The following is a 19,989-nucleotide window of genomic DNA, read 5'->3' as shown; positions in this document are numbered from 1 at the left end:
TGGCAAGTCAAGACTTAAGCAACCTGTCTTAGTCAGGGCTTACATGAGTTGCAGAAATATGCTCCAAAGAAGATTTGTTTTATCAGCCAAAAAATGCATTACAGTTTTAGGAAAGGTAAATATTGCAGGTAGTTTCAAACCTGGTGTCTTGATCCAGATTTTTCAATTTTTAAGGCCTGAGGCTCCTGAAAATGCTGTTTTGCTTGGGATGTTAATTATAGCATCTGTAAACACTTAAAATATGCTGTTCAATGGGATTCCACGTTGACTTACTAAATTACTCTGGATGATATTAAGGTGATTATTTGTATTTCTTCTCTGCAGTGAAGACAGTTAATTTTACAACATCAAAGTACTTCAGTAGCGAGGCTTTCTAGACTAATAGTCAGTGGTATGTTCCTTATAGCAATGTCTGAAATTGGTCAAATATTCTGTAGGGTTTGGAGGCAAAGTTTATCGTGGCAATGAGTGAAATTGATTTCTGAAGATTTTATCTCTTACTGTGATATTTTTCTCCTGTTTTTGTTAATCAGATGTATAGTGCTAGTGGTTAGGCCACTTAAGACTTTTTTTTTTGTGCAGCTTATAACAGTAATGTGTCTCTTTTAGCCCATCTTAATTCATGCCTTGATCAAATGAGAGAAGTTTTGGCAGAGTCTGTACCAGAGGAAACAATGGTGCAAGCGGTACTGGATAGTAAATTTGATGTACAGAAGGCTTTGGATCTTGTGCTTTCACAAGGCAGTAAGCAAAATGTGAAGACCAAGAACGAGGATTCTGTGATTGTAGGAAAGACGACAAAAGGTATACTTCTATTTAATTGTTTACATTCAAGATGATTCATTTCTATGAACAGTTTAATTTTGGCTTTACAAGCTGTGAAGATGCTTGTCATTGCATTAGTTAATTATTAGAAAATTTTAAAAAAATACTCTTCTATTTCTGTATTCTAAAAACATTTAAAGGAAACAGTAGCTTTTCTTAAGCTAGAAGTCAAAATAAAACCTTACTGTCAGCTTAAATTCAAGCTGTGACCATCTGCAGTTCACAGTAAATTTCTTATTTCTGATATGACTTAACTGAATGAAAACATGTCCTAGAAGTTGGACATCTTTGAGTTTTATGCAGGTCCATTATTTGTTTGGTGAACTGACATCTCCCATGCCCAATACTTCCCTTTTTTTGGTAGTGTCTGTACAGTAACTTTTTAAAATTTATGCTTAAATCTTTGTAATCTTTACTGGCATTCTTTGCTGATTCGTAAAGTTTCTTAGGTATTTCACTAGATACCTGTAATTTAATTGTAAGACATTGCGTATCTTTGGATAACACTTAGTAATTAAATGCCTTTTCATGTTTCTTCTTGGTTTTCTTTTTGTTGCTGCTGTCAACTCTAAAAAAATTGGATATTTCATTGTGACTTCACTTCCATATGAAAATTGTTGGCTACTGTAAGGTAAGGAGACTTACTTTGTTGTCCAGAAATGTGTATTGATACAGACAGTTTCTCTTGTGCAGTAGAAAATGTTGCCAGGAACTCCAACAAACCTGGGTTTGGAAACTTGACAGCCAAAAGTGGTTCATCTTGTTACTCTTTAATTACAAATGACAAAATGTTCTTTAATGCTGAAAAATCCAATAGACCTTCTTCTGAAAGGAAAGGATTGAAATCTTCTTCATTTGCTCTGTCATCTTCTTTCAGTGATGATTTGTGTAAAAGATCATTTTGTGAACCTGTGAATAAACAGGCAGAGAATCAACTATCAGAAAATGCTAATGCAGTAAGTTTGATTCCTGACAGTGAAGATGTTTATTTTAGCATAGGAAGTAACCCATCTGGAAATTCTTCCTTTAAGAAGTTGGAATGCAAGGAAATACAGGACTTGAAATCCTTGCTGATGCAGAATGTGGTTTCTGATTCTCTGAGTCCTGAAGACAGCATTCCTCTTCTTTCCTCAAATACTTCTGACTGTAATAGTAATGCAAATTTTTACGGTCCTCCATGTTTAACAAGTGCTTTAGGAAAATTGGCTCTTGATAAAGAAGTGAGTCACACTGTAAATAGAAAGAATGAACTTCTTGAAAATTTTTCTTCACTTGTGCAAAATAGAAGACAAGAAAGCCCCTCTTCAGACACAGCTGCTTTGCCAGTGGTAAGGTCTGTGAGTACATCATTGGCTGACTTACTTCAGGAGCACCAGGAAAGCAATGCCAGCCACTGTTATTCTTTGGCTGATCTTTATATCAAATCAACAGCAAGTCTTACTGATATGAATTTGGGAACCTCACCATTGTCACAACTAGTAAGTCAACCCCAGACTTCAGGTGGGATGCCAGAGCTAACAGGATCTTTGTCTTCTCTTGCCCTCTCTAAAGTTTCTCCAGTAAAGGAGGTTGAGAATTTATCACTCTCGGATTTAATAGCAGAGACTATTGAAATAGACAAAACTCAACAAAAGATGGACTTCCCCCTGCTCAATGTAACTGAATTGAGCCCCCCTAAAAGAACCAACATTGATTTAAGTGTCCTTGTAAAAAGTGCAAATGTATCTGCAGAACAAAATGTGGTAGGACAGTCAAATGTCTTAAGCCCTGAAACCAAACTTTTAAAAGAAAAACAAGGAAAATGTTCTGGTTTTGCCAAAACAAATAAAAAAAATAAAAGAGGGCTTACTCCTAAGAGGCAGGATTTGTCCCTTTCATGGATGAAGGCACTTCGTGCAAGACCTTCAGCTTTTGCTTTAACCTTGTGTCTCCATTATCCTCCACAAGGCTGTAAGCGCCGCACACTTGGTATACATAAAGCTTTCCTATACAGTAGGCAAGTACAAGACATAAAACCCAAGGAAACTGGTCCTATAATAGCCATAACACCATTTGATTTCAAATCAGCGTCTCCTGATGATATTGTGAAAGCCAGCCAAAAAAAAGCTTTTACAAGAGAGTAGTAAAAAAAAAAATCAGCATTTATATCTTGGTATATTTTAAAAAAGAATTAATTAGGTAGGACCTATTTATAATCCAGAATTGATTTTTTTATTTTTTTAATTGATGTATTACAGTTCTCACTGTTTAGTAAAAAATTTGTATGTGAACTTTTAAGCTGTTGCACTGAATATCTTTATTTTTGCCTAATTTTCACTGACAATTTAACATTTTTAACTTTTGCAAAGTCTTGAACTTTAGTATATAGATATTACATGTACAAAATTCCATGAACACCATTAGACTTGAAACATCTCGCTAGGTGTTGAAGATACAGTTCATTGGGAAGAACACTAAATTATTATTTTGTAAAGTAATTTGGGTTTGCTACATGGTGTATAGTTTGGGGAGTGGGAACCTCAGTTTATACTACGACTGTTTTATTAAATGTTCTTAAAGTTACATTTTCTGATAAGGTATGTTATTAAACTGCCAGTTTTGTAATTGGTATTTCCAGTCAATGTCATTCTGTTTTTATACTGATTACAATATTGCAACAGAAATATCTTTAGTTTTTAAAAGCCTCACTAACCTCAGGTTTTGACAGTTTTAGTCAGGGTAGGACATGCATAGTTTTCAATAGGACCAAATTTGTAGGGAAGCAAGCAATTAAAATTGTGTGGCCCCCCTCCAATCAACTGTCAAAATGTGATAGTCAGAATTTTAAAACAGCTATTTTGTGGGTATATACGTGTTGCATGTGTTTCATGAGAAGTTTCACTAGGATTCTGTGGTTTATTCTCAAGTTTTTCAGAAAAGTATTGGAATAACAATTCTTTCAACTTTAGCATGAGAGTCTTTGCTCAATGGAAAAAAAATCAGGCAAAGCAGAAGTATTTGTGTCTGCTTGTTGTCTGTTTTGAAGAAAGCTTCCTTTAGTAATGGAAATATGTTTTCCTCTTCTGTTTGTACCCATTGCTGTTACTTTGAGTCTTCAGGTGGAAGATCAGAATCAGGACATTCTGGACTTATTTTTTTAGCTGATAATGACCAGATTCTGGTACCCCTTTTAGTCAAATTAGTAACTGCGTGTATGTTTCAACTTTCCTTTAGTATGTGTAACTACTTTTGATATATTTCCAATGTCAAAGTAAGTATTTTAGATCCTGAACAGCAATAAGTGCAATAAAGGTACTGCTGCAACTAGAAAAATGTTTGTTCATATACTGCCATACACTTACTCATGCTAAACTTGGCAGCTAGTATGGAACAGTAGATACAGTTTTAATTTAGTTCTAATCTTTGTTGAGCATGTTACATCAAAAAGGAGACAAAAAACTTTAGGTTTATTCATGACTTCAGGTTGGACTACAATTTTGTTTTAAATAAAAATAAAACATGTTCTAGTCCTCTCAGGTACAAATCTCATGTTGTATATATTTTGCTTGTTTGTCTAGTTGATGGTGTTGTCATTTAGGACTATGAGCAGTTTGACCTCTGACCTCTTGAATGAAATTAATGTTTCTTACCCTTACTAATAAAAGTTTTATATAATGTCAGTGCTGCAGTGTTCATGTTCTAGTTAATGTGTTAATCTAGTCATGACCATCCTTACTTATTTTGAGTGCTGTAAAACATTGAATCCCGTATACATACTATGATCTGAGAAGTTAATGAGCAGAAGCATAATTGATTTATTTCTTCAGAAGAGTTCCTGTGGAAATCTGGCTGAAATGGATTGTATACTGGTTGTTTTATTAATTAGTCACATTTTCCAAAAAGCAGAATTTACTATTATGAAATGCTTTTCAGCGATTAGTTTCTCTGTAGTTAGTCCAAATATTAACTTCCCACTGCTTTAAAGGCCAAGTTTGTTTTTCCCACTGAGGAAAAATGTCCTGTTTGGAGCATGTATAATTGAAGTTCAGTTTTTCCAAAATTGTGTGTATGCTTCTAGTAGAGAAATTCTGATTTTTATAAGTAAAATATGAGTGCAAAGTTTGGTATTGTCGTGCCTGGTACGTTGTTAGCTGGTTTTGCTTGCTTATGTTTGAAGTACTTTTGAGGCTCTAATTAATGTAGGTAGAGATTTCTAATACTTGCGTGTTTAGCTTTTTCTCTCATCTAAATCTTTCTCTTATTCTTGTTGAACTTCTCTTTGGTTTTGGTCTGTTTTCACATTCCTGTGTCTGTTCTTCTTTTCATAAAACTTCTTAGCATTTTTAATAATATTTGAGCTTGAACTGGACATAGACCTAAATGTATGTCCTATGGATTCCACTGGAAAGTATGTACAAGTAGTAAGTGGCAATGTGTAGTACTTGGAGCTCAGTTTTGCCATAGGTTTCATGCAGATTAAAGTTTGAACAAGTGACTGAAGCCAAAGGGCATCAGCATTATAAATTTATCAGAGATCTTACTGTGGGATTGATACGTTAGTAAACAACTTTAAATCTTGTTAGGTAGCTAGATTTTAATACTTCTTAATTTGCATTTGTGTTAGCATTGTTAGCGATCTTAAAGAAGCAATACATGCTGTTCAGTGTATAAGAAGTAGGGGAGGGATTTTTCTTCAGTTTGCAATCCTGAATCCTGAAGTGAACCTTGAATTAGTACAGACCTGCAGGCTGAACACTGCAGAGGTGCCTCAGTGGTGGATAAACCTGAATTCCAGTTAATTTTCAGTAGAGATTATTTATTTCCATGCTCGGAAAATTTTACAGTTTTGTTTTTATAAGCAAAAGGTAATGTGTTACTACATTTGCTTTTTAAATGAACAAGGTATTTTAATAATTTCTTTCATTATTCCTTAATTTCAATACTGAGAACTGGGTTTATGTCATTAGTAAGAGGTTTCATTGCCTTAGAATACTGCATGATATTATGGTACATGGCATTTTTGTATAAGAAGTCTGTGTTTGGGCTTTGCTCTGCAGTGTTTCTGCTTAATGAATGTTAGAATTCTTGTTAACTAAATCTGTCTATTTTATGCTTAACAGTGAGCTCATTTTATTGATGGATGTATAAAACTTCTCCTCCCCCCCCATTTTGCAGCTAGTGTGTATCTTTGTCTAATACGGGTAATTGTGTTGTTTTGGAATTCACATATTAACATTGCAAAGTACTTGTGTCTGTGTTTGCATATGGGCATAAAAAAGATAATATTAAACTACGTAGACATCCTAGTTTTGGTATTCAGACTGTATACTCCCAAGGTATTTTGTACATTAAATTTATTTTGTACATAATTTTTATGTGGCTGCTGAATATTTTTAATATAAAATTGCCTTGTGGACATCACTTTGTGTACCTAAATAAAATGCACATTCTTAAAGTACTGACTTAACTACAATTTCTTGTTAACTTACCTGATAGTGTTGTGATCGAATGTTCTATAATGATTGTATCTATTGTGTAAAGAGGCTCCAGTTCTTGTCTAGGTTTGCATGGGCATACTTCTTTCCATGGAAGATTCCTTTGGAGAAAGTAAGGCAAAAATTCACATGTACTCATGGGTCTTCAGATACCATGTTTAGGTTCCAGTTTGCTTTTGGTTAGAAATGGGTTTGTAAAGTGTTTTTAATCATTTTGATAGCTTTTTTAAACCTTTATTTGGATCTTAGAAAGGATATCAGTGAAACAAGAGAAAAGCAACTTCATAAAGTTAGTTCTCAAGCTCTTTGTTACAGTGGAAATTAGAGCTACAACATTCTTAACATGTCTCTAAATACCTGTTTCATTTTTCTCTTTTAGGTTTCCTTTTTGTAGCTGATTTCTCTGAACTTGTTTTGGGAAACCAGGGCAAATTGAAAGTCTAAGTATGAGAAGGGTAGGAAAATAACAACTCCCATTGGGATATCGAAAATGATTGATGCTTTGTACCCTTTGGGATGTGACTAAACATAACTATATTTAGCTGGTTTTTGATTACAACAGAAAACACTTTTGAGAAAAGTATAGAATGTTAGGAATGTAAGCTTCAGATTGAAAAAAACCCATTGGATTAAAACTTCACAAACCAGTTTTTTACTTTTTGTTCAGAAATAACTATATAAGCAATTTCTCATTGAATTGTTCAGACAATTCTCAGGATCTTAAGCTTCAGAAGCAGAAAGCTACTTGAATTTCTGGAACCGTTGCACAATAGCATTTCAAAATCTTATTTTGAAGAGAGTAAGTGGTGCAGTGAGGTAGTCTTTGCGATTTTGTGTTTTACCCTATTTCCTCTAATCATGTCATTCAAATACCTTTTTCAGTAATCTATGATTTCTGAAAATCTACATGTATGCAAAAAGTTAAAGAACAACTAGTACTACTGCAAAAATGAATAACTGTACAAAATATTTGTATAGACTGTGTATATGAAATGTATATAGTTTAAGACAGTACCTTTATACAGAGGCAGTAGTTAGTTTAGGGCTATACACACAAGGATTCACATCTCTTTCCTATCTAAAATGCTCAGCTTTTCAAAGTTGTTAAAGCATTTTTGTATTAAATGTTGACGATGGATTGTGGTTGGGAGAAAAAAAAAAGGCAAAAATGTCATCACATTGTAATTCATGCAGTAAAAATAAACTCCCTAAAGTGCTGAAAGTGGATACTCCTCTGCTTTTCAGTTTCTTTGGAAATAGAGTTGAATTTTTATGGATAACTTACATACTACTTTGGTTTATGTGAAGTGTAGACAGCTGATAAACTCTTAACTAGCTTTTATGTTCAACTCATTGTGTCCAAACTGCTCTTCAGATGATGAGGAAATGTCATTAGTCCAAATTATCTATACTGCTGAGTGCTGATGGTCATTTTGACCTTAAAGGATTTTCTGTGGGGAACTAAGAGAAATTTCATTTGTGAAACTGCTCTATTTTACTGTGCATCAGAAAACAATGTGATGAAACAAGAGTCAAAGGCAGTGGTGGTGTATTTATTTATTTCTTGAAGCCACCTCTTGATCTTCCCAAATTGCTGTCCTAATGCAGTTCAATGGGAATGGGTCCCTGTTTTAGTATCGCGGTACCATACAGGCAGTTGCTTCTTTATGCAGACTGTTTGCTGAAGTATACATTTTAGCAAAAGTAAAAGCTAATTGCGGTTTGTGTGTTTTAGGTGGTTGTGGAGATGAATGATTCTTATGAAATGGTTCATGGTTTTCTGGTATCTGTGTCGTGGAAGGGTTCTTTATTTGGTTTGTGGACATGCTACATTGCATACTTAAAAATGGTCCATTAAAAAAAAATTGTGACTTCTGATGTGTATCAGTGGTCTGTTGGTCAAGTAATTGATTTGGATGCTTAGTGTTGGTAGGATTACTTTAGAAAAGAACCCATTGCCCTTCTGTAGAACTTTCTGGCAATAAAATGACCAGAAGATGACTAGAACCTGTAAAGTGGTTGTAGACTGCAGAGATTAAAATGATACATTTTGAAAGAACTCCCAAACAATTTGTTAAGAAAGGAAGACTTAGGAAGACTAAGTGAAAATTGTCTTACTCTTTGTAATGAGAATATGGGGATTTTAGAGGAGAGTTGTTTGTGGAGTATTTACTCATCACCATGTCAATGTATGGAAGTAATAGCTGATGAAGATGGATGTTATTTTAATATTTCATTTGACTATTTTCAGTCTCTGTCCATAAATCAAAGAATGGAATCTTAATATAAATTTATGTTTAACTGGTGATATATGTAGCATTTTTCAGGTGTCTTTTGTTTCATCTCAGCAGTGGGTATTAGTGATGTTCAGAGATTGCAATTTGAAATGCACTGTTGTAGTAAGTTTTCTTTCACTATGGTGAAGAGAAACAAGAATTTTTGTTTAATGAAATTTAGCTAATTTTTATGGGTTCTCTGAGAAATCTTTAACAAAAGTTCAAATTTCTAAAAAATGTGTATGTAAAAATTGTACCCTCCTACTCCAACGGATCTGCATTCTGTGCATATTCATTTCATTTCTGCTTGCTTTTTCTGGGTAAACTACATTTTCATTTCTTTTTACTGGTGTTAGCATTGCAGAACAAATACAGATACTGGTGAGTGAGCTAGATTCTATTCCATTTTGGCACCATTAACGGAATTGTTAACCACTTTATGACACTAAGATTTTTGGTTTTAGTGATGTCTGAGCAAGAAGAAGGTCAGATGTCTGTAAATGTGCAGTCTTTGCAGGAAATTAAAGCTACTGTGAACTGAGCATTTTTAGTTTGATTGTCGTCAGGGTAGCAAGGAATCTAGTCTTTTAATGAAGTTATTCTTGTAGTTATGCTGTCTTTATGGGGGCACTGGCTATTTTGTATTATGGTAATTCCTCAGGAATAGCACCAAGAACAGGGCCTTTATAGGAATATATGTATAAATATTTAATAAGCAACAAGCTTTGACAAGAGTCAGAATTGAAAGTAAGGCACAGGAAATTGAAAAGCCTTACTCATTATATGCCAGATAATCTAGGAACAGAGCACAGGTCTCAAGCTTAAGTCTAATTTTCTAAATATTGGACTATACTACTTTGCTTGCAGCAGTTAATAGAGAAGCAGGTATTTCTTCACTGGCATTTCATTTTGATTTATGATTTTTATTTATAATGCATGTATTCGGGTTTTGACTTATATATTAAGGACAGTGTGGGCAGTTTCAAGAATACAAGCCACAAGTAAAATTAGCAGGTGCTTAGCTTGCATTTTGTTAATGTTATTTATCTTTTAATTTTCTATAATTTGTTTTTGCCTCTCCTGTAGAAATATCTTCCTTCATTTTTGCTTTACGCCAGTAACAAACAAACAAAAATCCATGAACATTACCACAGTGACTTAATATAATTAGCTTTTTGTTTTCACTCAGTTGAATGCAGCGAGGTTTGGTTTTGGTTCAGAATGATGAGCATTTCTCAGTCCTTGGGTAAATACTTGTTGTCTTCTGACTTTTTATGCTACAGATACACACTTTGATAGCAGCTGCTTCCTAGTGCAAAGTGTCAGAATGCAGATTATTGTCCTTTAACAGATAACTTTTGTCACTTCTGTTTTGCGGTTAATGGACAAGTGAAGTTGGGAGTCTTAAATGAAAACACAAACGAACTGATACTTTGGATTTTATTTATAGGGAGAATTTCAAAGAAATCCTGGAGGAGCAAACAAGTTTAATGGTGATGTACAATATATTATCATTAACTTAGAGTCCCTCAGGTTTTACTTCCATTTATCATACTGGGCTCTAATGCTTTGATTTTGCACGTTTGAAAATACATTATTTATGTGCAGGTAGCTCAGAAGAAATTTTTGTTCTCAACTTCAACTGGCTTTGCTAACTTTTCAGTAACATGACAGGTCTCAAATGCCTGCAATAGTGATGAGAGCCCACTGTATTTCATGACACTCGGATATGGCACATGTTCAGCCTGGGACAAAGAGAATGTGTTCTTTACTGAATGGAAATGTTTGAAATCTGACATGACTGATGATATAGTTATATCTTAAATCATGGAAAGTATTTAGACTTTAAGACTTCCGTGTTTTGTGTAAGAAAAATATATACACAGACTTCGAGAAGTTACTGAATCTTGACACTGAGGTGCTGTGTGGGTTTTAGAAAGGAAGTGGCTTATTTCAGGGAAAAATGTGTCACCAGCAATGAAAAGCTTTTTAAAATCCTTTGAGATACCTTTTTGAGCTTCTCCTCATACATACTGTACACCTACACTGGAAAAAATGACACTCCAGGCTTTTTCGGAGTGTTCTTTTATGGTCCTTTAACACTAGTTTGGTTTACTTTTTTCTCGGACAAAGTGTAAACCAATACAAAGTCAATAATTTTCGTAGTTGACTATATCATGCGTGAAGGTTGCATGTTTTGCTTGTAAGCTAAGAGAGCTTAGATAAAACTAAAAATGGTTGTGTCCTTGTTAGAATTCTGGGATTCCAGAAGAACCAGACATCCTGGGGAGATGGTGGCTCCACTTGTTCTTACAGTGGCCCTCTATCTCAGTCCCATCAGGTCATAGTAAAGATCAACTGTCAGTTGGTTTTCTCTTTGTCTTTAGAGGGTAAAATGAAGAATTTACTAAGTTGTCAGATGTGATTGCTGGAGTGCCAGGAATGTATGGTTAGATTCACGTGGGGTTTTTTGTTTGTTTTTTTTAAATCCTGTTAAGTTTTAAGGATGAATGATTGCTGCTGTAGCGCTGTTCTATATCAATTTAAACATTGTAAGTCCTACCTGAAGTCTGCACTTGAGTACTCAAAGGCAAGGCTGTTGACAAGGCCGAGACAGTTGCATTTCCAGTTGTAAACCAATGCATTTCAGCTCTGGAAACTAGTAAGACATCTAAACAGAAATATAGGCATATCAAATCCAAAACTGGGGGAGCAGAAGACTCCATTTAAAATGTATTGGTTACTGATGAAAAGGAGCTTGAATGCTAATAGGAAACACATGTAAAAAAATTAGAAATTAAGTTAAAAGGTAAAAGTCAGGAAGGTGTAAAAATGCAAGCTTAAAACACAAAACTACCCTGTCTGTTTGTGCTAGGTGTCTTTCACTACAAACACTATTGTTCCTTCCCTGTAAAATTTGTTATCACTACCTACCTTATCTCTGTATTGTCTTCTGATTGCGTTTCTGCACTATCATTTTGTATTCTATGTGATTCAATATTGTTATAAAATACATTAGTTGCATAGTCTAGCGAATTATTCCCCATACATATCAACAGAAATGCTACCCACCAACTACTTTTGTTCCTCTATTTGCGCCTGAACTAGTTTGTTCTTGGGTGACAAAATATTATCCATTTGTCATTATCTCATCTTCTGTATTCTTCCATAAAACTAGCATTTCAGTCCTCAGAGTGGACAGTTACAAATGCTTAAAATGTCAGGTTCCCTCCTTCTCTTGTGCTTGTGACACCTGAAATGGCCATTAAACTTAAAACTCATGATTTTAGTGTCAGAATCCCTGGTAGAAATTCATGCCAAAAACTTAGAAAACTAGGTAACTTTAATATGGAAAATATCTGTATCTGCAGAAGCTGGGATGCTCAGTTGGCAGAGATATGGAAGAGCTCTGACTGGTTGTTGCTTCAGTTCTTCTGTATTTTTACTGCATCTAAAAGCTCAGTCTAAATGGAAATTGTATATCTAACTAATTCCAAACAGAGTTGAAGTTGTTTTGGTTACTCCTTGTTTGAGTCCTTGTTACCAGTTTTTGTGGTTTTAGAATCACATTTTCCTATTTTTAATGTTTTCCTCTTCCCTATTGCTGACCGACATAAACAGGAAAATGAGTGACTTGTCAAGCAGGCAAGATGGTGAAATTGCGTATACATCAAGAGCTACTGAATGCTTAAGTTGAAAAAAGGATGAAAAGTGCCACTTAGAGACTTTAAGTAAATATTTTTCAGGCAAAAATGTGATTTGAATTTTATGTTTTAACACTTTTTCTGATAACATATGTATACAAACAAGCCATTATAAGGTTGTGGATGCTGCCTGTGTGCTTACTGATACTAATGTACACGTGAATTTTCTCACCACTCACTGCAGCAAGGAAGAGGAAAACGTTAAGTAATGAATATGAATCCATGCAAGTTCCTCTCTATATTCACCGTAGAGTGAAATAACTACTTCCGACTGACAAATGAGCTTTTCCTGGCTTTCGTCTGCATCTGAAAAGCCTTGCAAAGCTTATTTAAAACTACAGGTTATATTTTAGTATATTCAGTTTTTCTTCTAAACTTAGATATGCAGCTTTTTATATATCAGTGTGTGTCTCTCAATGATTTTAGCAATGAGGAGTAGAGTGCTATGTTCACATCACATCTATACATAGGTTGTTATTTTCCAAATACAGGTCTCCTGTATTCAGATTATGGTCGTGTCCAGTCTCCATTTTTCCAGACTTAATTAAACAAGTTCATCTTTGATAACTCCGGAATTCAGATATGTTTGGCTGGTGCCAGAGGAGTTCATTGGAAAATGTGGAATGAAGAAATTTTCCAAGTAATAATATACATAAAGAATGCAAGTGTAGATTAGTAATGCAGATAATGTAAAACATGCTGCAATTAAAAAGTGAAAACTTAACTATGTAAGTGAATACATTACTTATGCAGAACAGATTTTTTTTTTTAATGTATTTTGTGCCTCTCAAATGTATGCTGCTATGTATGTCAAGTGGCTTATTTCTACCTTGCTTGCTTCAGTTTGGCCAGTACCTGCACTTCTCCTCACAACAGTTTCCATGATAAATACAATTAGAGCTTAATACTAGGATTTTTATATCAGTTAACTACTGAAAGCCCCACTGTCGGCTTAGTTGTGTAATTAATGTTGGATTCACTAAATCCCTAATAATGTCCATTGTTACTGGTGTGTCTTTCTGGTGTATAATCTGTTGTGGCTAAGTGTTTATGTGAACACTGTGGTATACAGTGGTGGGCCAGGAAAATTGCTTTCATGGCTTTTCAGTTAGCTTAAGATTTTTCTCTAAAATTGTGATAATAGGTGTGTGAAGTTGTTTGCCCCTTTTTCTGTTAATATGTTGTTTTTAATATTCTGGAAGTTCTGGACTGCAGATAAATTGAGTTGGCTCGATGAGTTTACTGCCTTGATGCAGTTTGAGTGTGTTTTGCAAGTTAGATTCAGAGATCTTCAGCAGTTTCACACGTAGGTTTCAAAGATTCTTTGTCTGTAAATGTGTTACCACCGATGCATTTAAATAATAAAGAATGCTAAAGCTTTTCTCCATATTCTTTGTATTTTTAATAGCCATTTCTTCCTCTGCATTTCTGCTCTTGCTCAAATGTACTCTATATATGAACAGGGCAAGACAGCAGTGTGACAAACTAATTCTGTTTATTTAGGAAATGAGCAGAGTGCCTTCAATTAGTATTAAAGGAAGCCTGTCGATACAAAAGAGAAGACAAACAGAAAATTTGACAGAAACAAACTAGAAGAAAATTATGTGGCAGTAAATTATGTCTTGGTAGTTTGACTGCTTTATCTAACAGCTTGCATCTCAAGCCGTGCCTTAAGAAAGTGGTCATGCTCTGCTATGGATGTATTTAGTTATTATTTGTCTTTTGTTAAAGATGGCTGCTGTTAAATAGGTTTGTCTGTGATCTATTGAACTTTCATCTGTGTAGCACTGAGGACAAAAATGAGATTGTGCTCTTTTTTTCCAAATGGCAGGAGTTGCTCATGTTTAGGAGGAATACACAGGGGGAAAAAAAAAGTCCTTAAACAACACAGGAATATCTGGAAAGTCTGCCAGCAAGACCTGCTAGTGGTGATGTAGCAAGCTATGTCAGAAAAGCTGAGCTTTGAATCCCTGTAGTAAGGTAGAATAAAATGCTGTTTTTCTAGAATAATTATGACCAATCAAGGTGTCTTCCAGTAGAGAGCAGTCACATGTGGAATAGCACCTCTTCATATGACCCATCGTTACAGTTATAGTACCAAAGACTGATAGATAACAATGTGACCAGACTTCAAGCCATGTTTCCCTTTGTTGCTCTTCAAATGTTCCACCATAAGTGGAAAATAGCATCAAGGAGAGGAGTAAGACTTCAGATGATGATGGGAAGATGTTCCGATTTTAAATGGTATCTCATATAAAAAATAGGGAGAGTACACTGTTAAATACCAGCACGTTGTAAAATGTAATCTTTAGTACTGAACTGGTAGGTTATGAGCATATTTTAGAAACATCTTGTTTGATGGTGAACCTACAGCCTTTTATTTCATTATGTAAGAACACACTGTAAACAAAATTCAGCTAGAAGGAGAAAATATTAAATGTTTTCTCCTGGTGTTACCTTTTCAAAATTGATGTAGAATGTCAACAGAATACTTAAACCGTCCCATCTACATAGACATAATTTATAAATCTCATTTCTTTTTAATTTTCTTAGGCTGAGTTAGATAGAAGAAAAAGTGCTCAAACTTTAAGTAGTGTTTCTGAAATTTCTGTTAAAGAATTGTGATCCTGCAGTTAATTTTTTTTAAAAGCTACTTAATATTTTCTAGTTGAGGAATAATGGAAAATTGAACTAATGGCACCACCACTTAATCCGAAATCTTAGAACAGTTAAGGGGAAGAGCAGGTACTTGATCAATAATAGTCTCTAGTTTGGAGGAAAAAAAAGAAACACAGGCACCTTCTTAATTATTTTGTTTTGTTTTGATAAGTGTATGTGTTTTGCTTCATTATTTTACATTTAGTCCTAGTAAAACAAGTTCTAAAAAAGGTGTTTGTTCACTCAGCAAATTTCCTTTGAACAGATTGTGTGAAATGTTTAACTTTACCTCATTTACATGTGCAAAGGAGAACAATGCATTTTTAATGCCTTTTGTTTCCAACTTGTCCTTTCTTAACATTTATGCTTTCTGATACATTAAAATGGTAAAAAACTGGACATGTTTAACATTTTTATCTTCAAGTAATTGTTCAGGTGGCTTTCAAATGTATAAGAATCACAGCTTTTAAAAATAAACTCAGTTAACGTATCATTTAACCTTTTACAGGGTTATACATTTCCAGTAGCTGCTTAAGTTTTGGATATTAACAAACTGATTAGAATAGCAAAAAAGGGGGATTTTCAAGTTACAGTACCTTTGAACTATGCTGTTTTGTAAAACCATGTAAAATATCATATCTCTTCTCTATCCTTTATCTTTTGATACGGCTCTTTTGTAATCAGGGGCTTATCAGCTGCTAGGTCTGGAAGTTCTTATATATTTTGAGCTCATTGGCTATCAGAGGTACCTTTTACATCATTCCATCAGCTGTATTATTTGTTCATGTGAGCAGACATCTTGTTGTTTTCTTTAAAAATTTTCTTTGCAATAGTTAGCTGCTTATCTTAAGTAAAGGCATCCATGTGCAAAGCCACAAATACTTGTGCCGAAAAAAGGTTCCCATTGTCTTGGGGGCACACAGACAGCTGCTGTTCTGCTTGACTGCCTTAAAAGGTGAGACCACCTATTATGTGTAACTTGCTAGTTCCTATTTCACTGCTTATTCTTGTTCCTTCAGAAACTTTTTTCCATCCAGAGTAAAAGACGTTGCTTATTTACTGAGCTGGAGGCCTTACATAGAACATAATCGTCTCTGCAAAGCACACCAGCTTGTACAGTGTGAGTCTTGTGTTTTACTGGTTTCATCTTCATTGGAACCTGCCTTCCAGCATCATTCTTTCCATTTTGGTGAATACTGTCAGCTTTTTCCTTGCCAGTTTCCTTGGCTTATTAAAATTGCTCATGTTCAAGAAACACAAGCACCAAAAACATTAAGTGGCAATTCGGAAAATGACCTTATGTAATTTATTTGGTCAAACTAATATATTTTGATAGTTTTTATTTTGGGATTTATAATAGCACAGTAGTTTTCATTGTATTACAGGGTGGGTTTTTTTGTCAGCAGTGACTTTCTCTTTGTGTTCTTGCATGTAATTGTAGTTATCAATATGGAGAGTTGCTGTACACTTTGGTACCTTGCTTGTTTTAAGAATATTTGTGGTTCATGTAGAAAAAGTTCTGTAATTTTGTCTTTGTACCTTAGTTTCTTTTTCTTCAGTAGGAATTTTCTATCTTAACAGGAGCAGAGCAATGTCCTGAAGCAGTTCTCGTTGAGTTCAAGTCTCTGCTATGGTCACAGACTATAGAATTTAACCAGCGTGTACGTATTTGTACCAAAAATGCGAGACAGGTCTGCTTTGAGTTCTGTATATGAACAAGTGCTGAACATCCCACACAAAGAAGGTTTTTTTGCAACTAAGGCTCACACCCAAAGCTAGTCTGTAGTGAAATAATTAGTAGTCTATAGTGAAATAATTTTTAATTGGAAGTTTGTAGCTTGCTGAACTGCAAAAAAACTGAAAAAACTGTCAAGAGTTTGAACATCTACTGTGCTGTAGATGACATATATCATCAGTTTCTGTTGGTTATAGTAAGGCCTTTGTACCTGGCTCTACCGATCTCAGAGAAGTGTCCCAACTACTGCCTTGGGAAGATGTCTCCACCTCTGTTGAACAGGAGGTGGTGGACATGGCGAGGATTATCAATCAGTCAGTTTTGTCACAATGCAAAGTAAAAACACTTGAAATGTGAAGTGTTCCCCATAATGTGCTTCCGTCTTTTCAGTCCCGTTTCTGTTGGCAATCCCGTACCACCATTCCTACCATCTTTACCTTTGATGAAATGCTAATGCATACTGTCATTTCCTTTCATCTTCATTATAGGTAAAGCTTTCAATATTGGAGTCTTTGGCTGACTTTTTGTAAAATATGTAAGTAGCGTATGTCTATCTTTTGTCTTTTAAAGGAAAAAACCACTCACTAAAAGAGGATGTTTCTGAGGATTTGCTATTTAAATAGCATAACCTGGCAAGCAGAAATGCAAAAGTGGTCAGTCAGTGAGTCTGTCTCCCTTGTACTCATGAACAATTCCTGGTTTTTGCTACTAAATGCATTTGTGTTTCAGTTTACAGGAAGAGTGTGCATATACATAGTGTTTTCAATAATTGCTGTACTGCTGGACTTTTTTTTTCTTTTAAACCATACTCAATCTGTTGAACATTTTTAATTCATTGAATCATGTCTTACATAAGCCCCTCAACTGCTTTTTTCAATAGTTGTTAAATTCTTGATATATGATTTGGTTATTTTTCCGGTCCTCTGAAGCCACACATCTTCCCCTCTGAAATGTACCGTATGCTGTGACATTGCAATCTGCACTGCCATCCCTGAAAGCCTGGAGAGCTATCAAGTACAAGTATTTTTCTTATACGGAGCTGACTTTGTGGAGAAATAAGTGAATGTATGGACAAATGAAAACTTGCAAATTTGCCTGACTTTTTTTTAAAAAAATGGATTAATTCTCCAACAGAAGCTCTCTGGCCCAGTCAGGGTTTAGTGTGGTTGTAATGTCACCATCAGAGTAGGACAGTTAAGAATTCAGAGAAAATTAAATTAAATAAGGTTTTAGCTAATCATACCTTGAACTTCTCACTACACTAAAAGTTTGCAAAATAAAATTTTCCAGAACTTATAAATGCTGAAAGTACTTGCAGCTTCAGCATACTTAATTGCTTAGGACTAGTAAGTACATTTTTTCTTCTGTAACTTCAAAAGGCCACCTCATTAAGTTTCTCCAGAAAGCTTGCAGTGGTTGTAGAAGAGTTGAACAGATGTAAGATGATTTTACTTTTTATATACTATCAATTTGCCAGTATGCTTTTCTGTTCACTCTTCTTATATAGAATTTTTATAATTGTTTTATTCTTATTTAGAATAGAATATTTAAACTTTTGTTTCACACTGGAGTAATTTTGGTGCATAAGTAGAAGTTGTGGATGAGGAAAAAAGCATTATTTTGTCAAATGCCTTGCACTCCTGCAATCAACAGGCATGTACTTGTGTAGAAAACGTCAATGTGTAAAAGGCCGGATGTTATTTCTGAATTACCTGGATGATGTAGAGGGAAATAGCACCATCCTCTGGCATTGTAATATTAGTTAAGAATTAAACCTGAAATTGCTCTCTGTTATTTTTGGAAATTCAATATAATTGTAGTAGAATGTACATATTGTACTTTCAGTTTTACACACTCATTTTGGGCCAAGGTTTTAACAGAAATTCTGGTAATTTGCATGGACTCTGTGTATTCTGTTCAATTAAGTGACTGGCTAAAGGGGATATCTTTTTAGGGTTATCCTGCCAGTAGTGCTGACTCTGCTCTTTACATGACCATTTATGGTAGGAAGTTGCATTTCAGAAATACCAGACCGAGCTTTTTCTAAATCTCAGTGAAAGACAATTCACAGTCATTTAAGAAAAATTCGTTGAATTAGAAAACACCACCAACGACTTACAGTTGTGTATGTGTGGGAGAGTAAAGGTGCTGTTACAGAACAACTGAAGATGTCTAATAAATTATTTTTACAGCACATCGTAGCTTCAGTTACGGATTGAGAAGGGGCATCATTGGCATTGCTAGAGTGCGAAGCAATACGCCTCCCACAAAACAGGTTTCAGTAGTTACAGGATGAGTTGTACTGAGTTATGATTATGTGAAGGACTGGATTTTAGTCCATTTAACTATAAGCAGTAGGCATGAGAAATACCACAGGGACATTCTTTACAAAAACTTGACAGATGAGAAAGTCTGTTTTGATTGTTGTGAATTCCTATTGGACCTTTACGTGTTTATGTACCAGAAACATCAAAAGGAGGTGGCTGATGTCTTTGTAATCTCTAGAAGAAAACAGACACCCCCCCAGTTCGCCTTTCTGCACAGCAGATCTCCGGACTTTTACATGGGAGGTGTTGGCTTAGTGAAACTGGAAATCTGAGAGTTTTAATCCAGTGACAGTGCCTTTCCTTCCCTTAATATGTTAACTGTGAATGTAGACCAGACCAATAATCCATGTTTCTGGAAAGACCATACCAATGGTCTACATATCGAGCTGAACTGTGTGTTCCTTTGTTGATCTGTGTTGCTTTAAGCGTAACTTCTTAGAGATGGATGCTGATTGGAATGTCGTGTTAGGCATCCAGATATTGAGACATTAAAGTTTAATTTGCTAAAACACTGAATGGTCACAGATGTAATAGAGCTCAGTAAAAAGTTTTATATAAAAATACATATTACACCATTCTCTGAGACATTAGGTTTCTGTGGGACATCAGATATTCTAATGTAAATGAATGCCATTCAATTGAATTATTACAATAAAGAATCACAGAGAAAAAATAGCTCTAGTAGGTAAAATTAATTTTGTATCATTTGAATATTTGAATACTCAAATTTGAATTTGAGTAAAGTTCCATGGAAAGGTGTTTATTTCTGGTAAGAAAAGCAAGAGAGTGCAGCTGTATCTGACTGCTCTGTTCTGTATCATTTGGCATCAGTAGAGGAGGAAGTGTTGATGCCAGAAATTTTGGCCAAGTTTCAGGCAGGAAAGAAAATGTGTTACTGCCTTGTTATAACACATTCCACCTCATCCACTTTCACCTGATCTAATGTCAGTACCCATGTTCTTCTCATCCTCTAATTTATTTAGTCATGTT

General features: G+C 34.9%; 1 protein-coding gene across 1 annotated transcript in view; it reads left to right on the top strand.

The window, feature by feature from the left end:
• Positions 1-19,989, top strand: part of HBS1L (HBS1 like translational GTPase) — a 61,842-nt gene that overhangs the window by 7,477 nt on the left and 34,376 nt on the right. The window contains exon 4 of the mRNA XM_065631767.1: positions 610-804. Within this exon, the coding sequence (XP_065487839.1) occupies positions 610-804 (195 nt within the window). The remainder of the gene's footprint in view (positions 1-609; positions 805-19,989) is intronic.

This window comes from Caloenas nicobarica, chromosome 3 (genome assembly GCF_036013445.1).
Source record: "Caloenas nicobarica isolate bCalNic1 chromosome 3, bCalNic1.hap1, whole genome shotgun sequence".
In the NCBI taxonomy this organism is placed as follows: Eukaryota; Metazoa; Chordata; class Aves; order Columbiformes; family Columbidae; genus Caloenas; species Caloenas nicobarica.
This window is presented reverse-complemented; position numbering and strand designations above follow the sequence as displayed.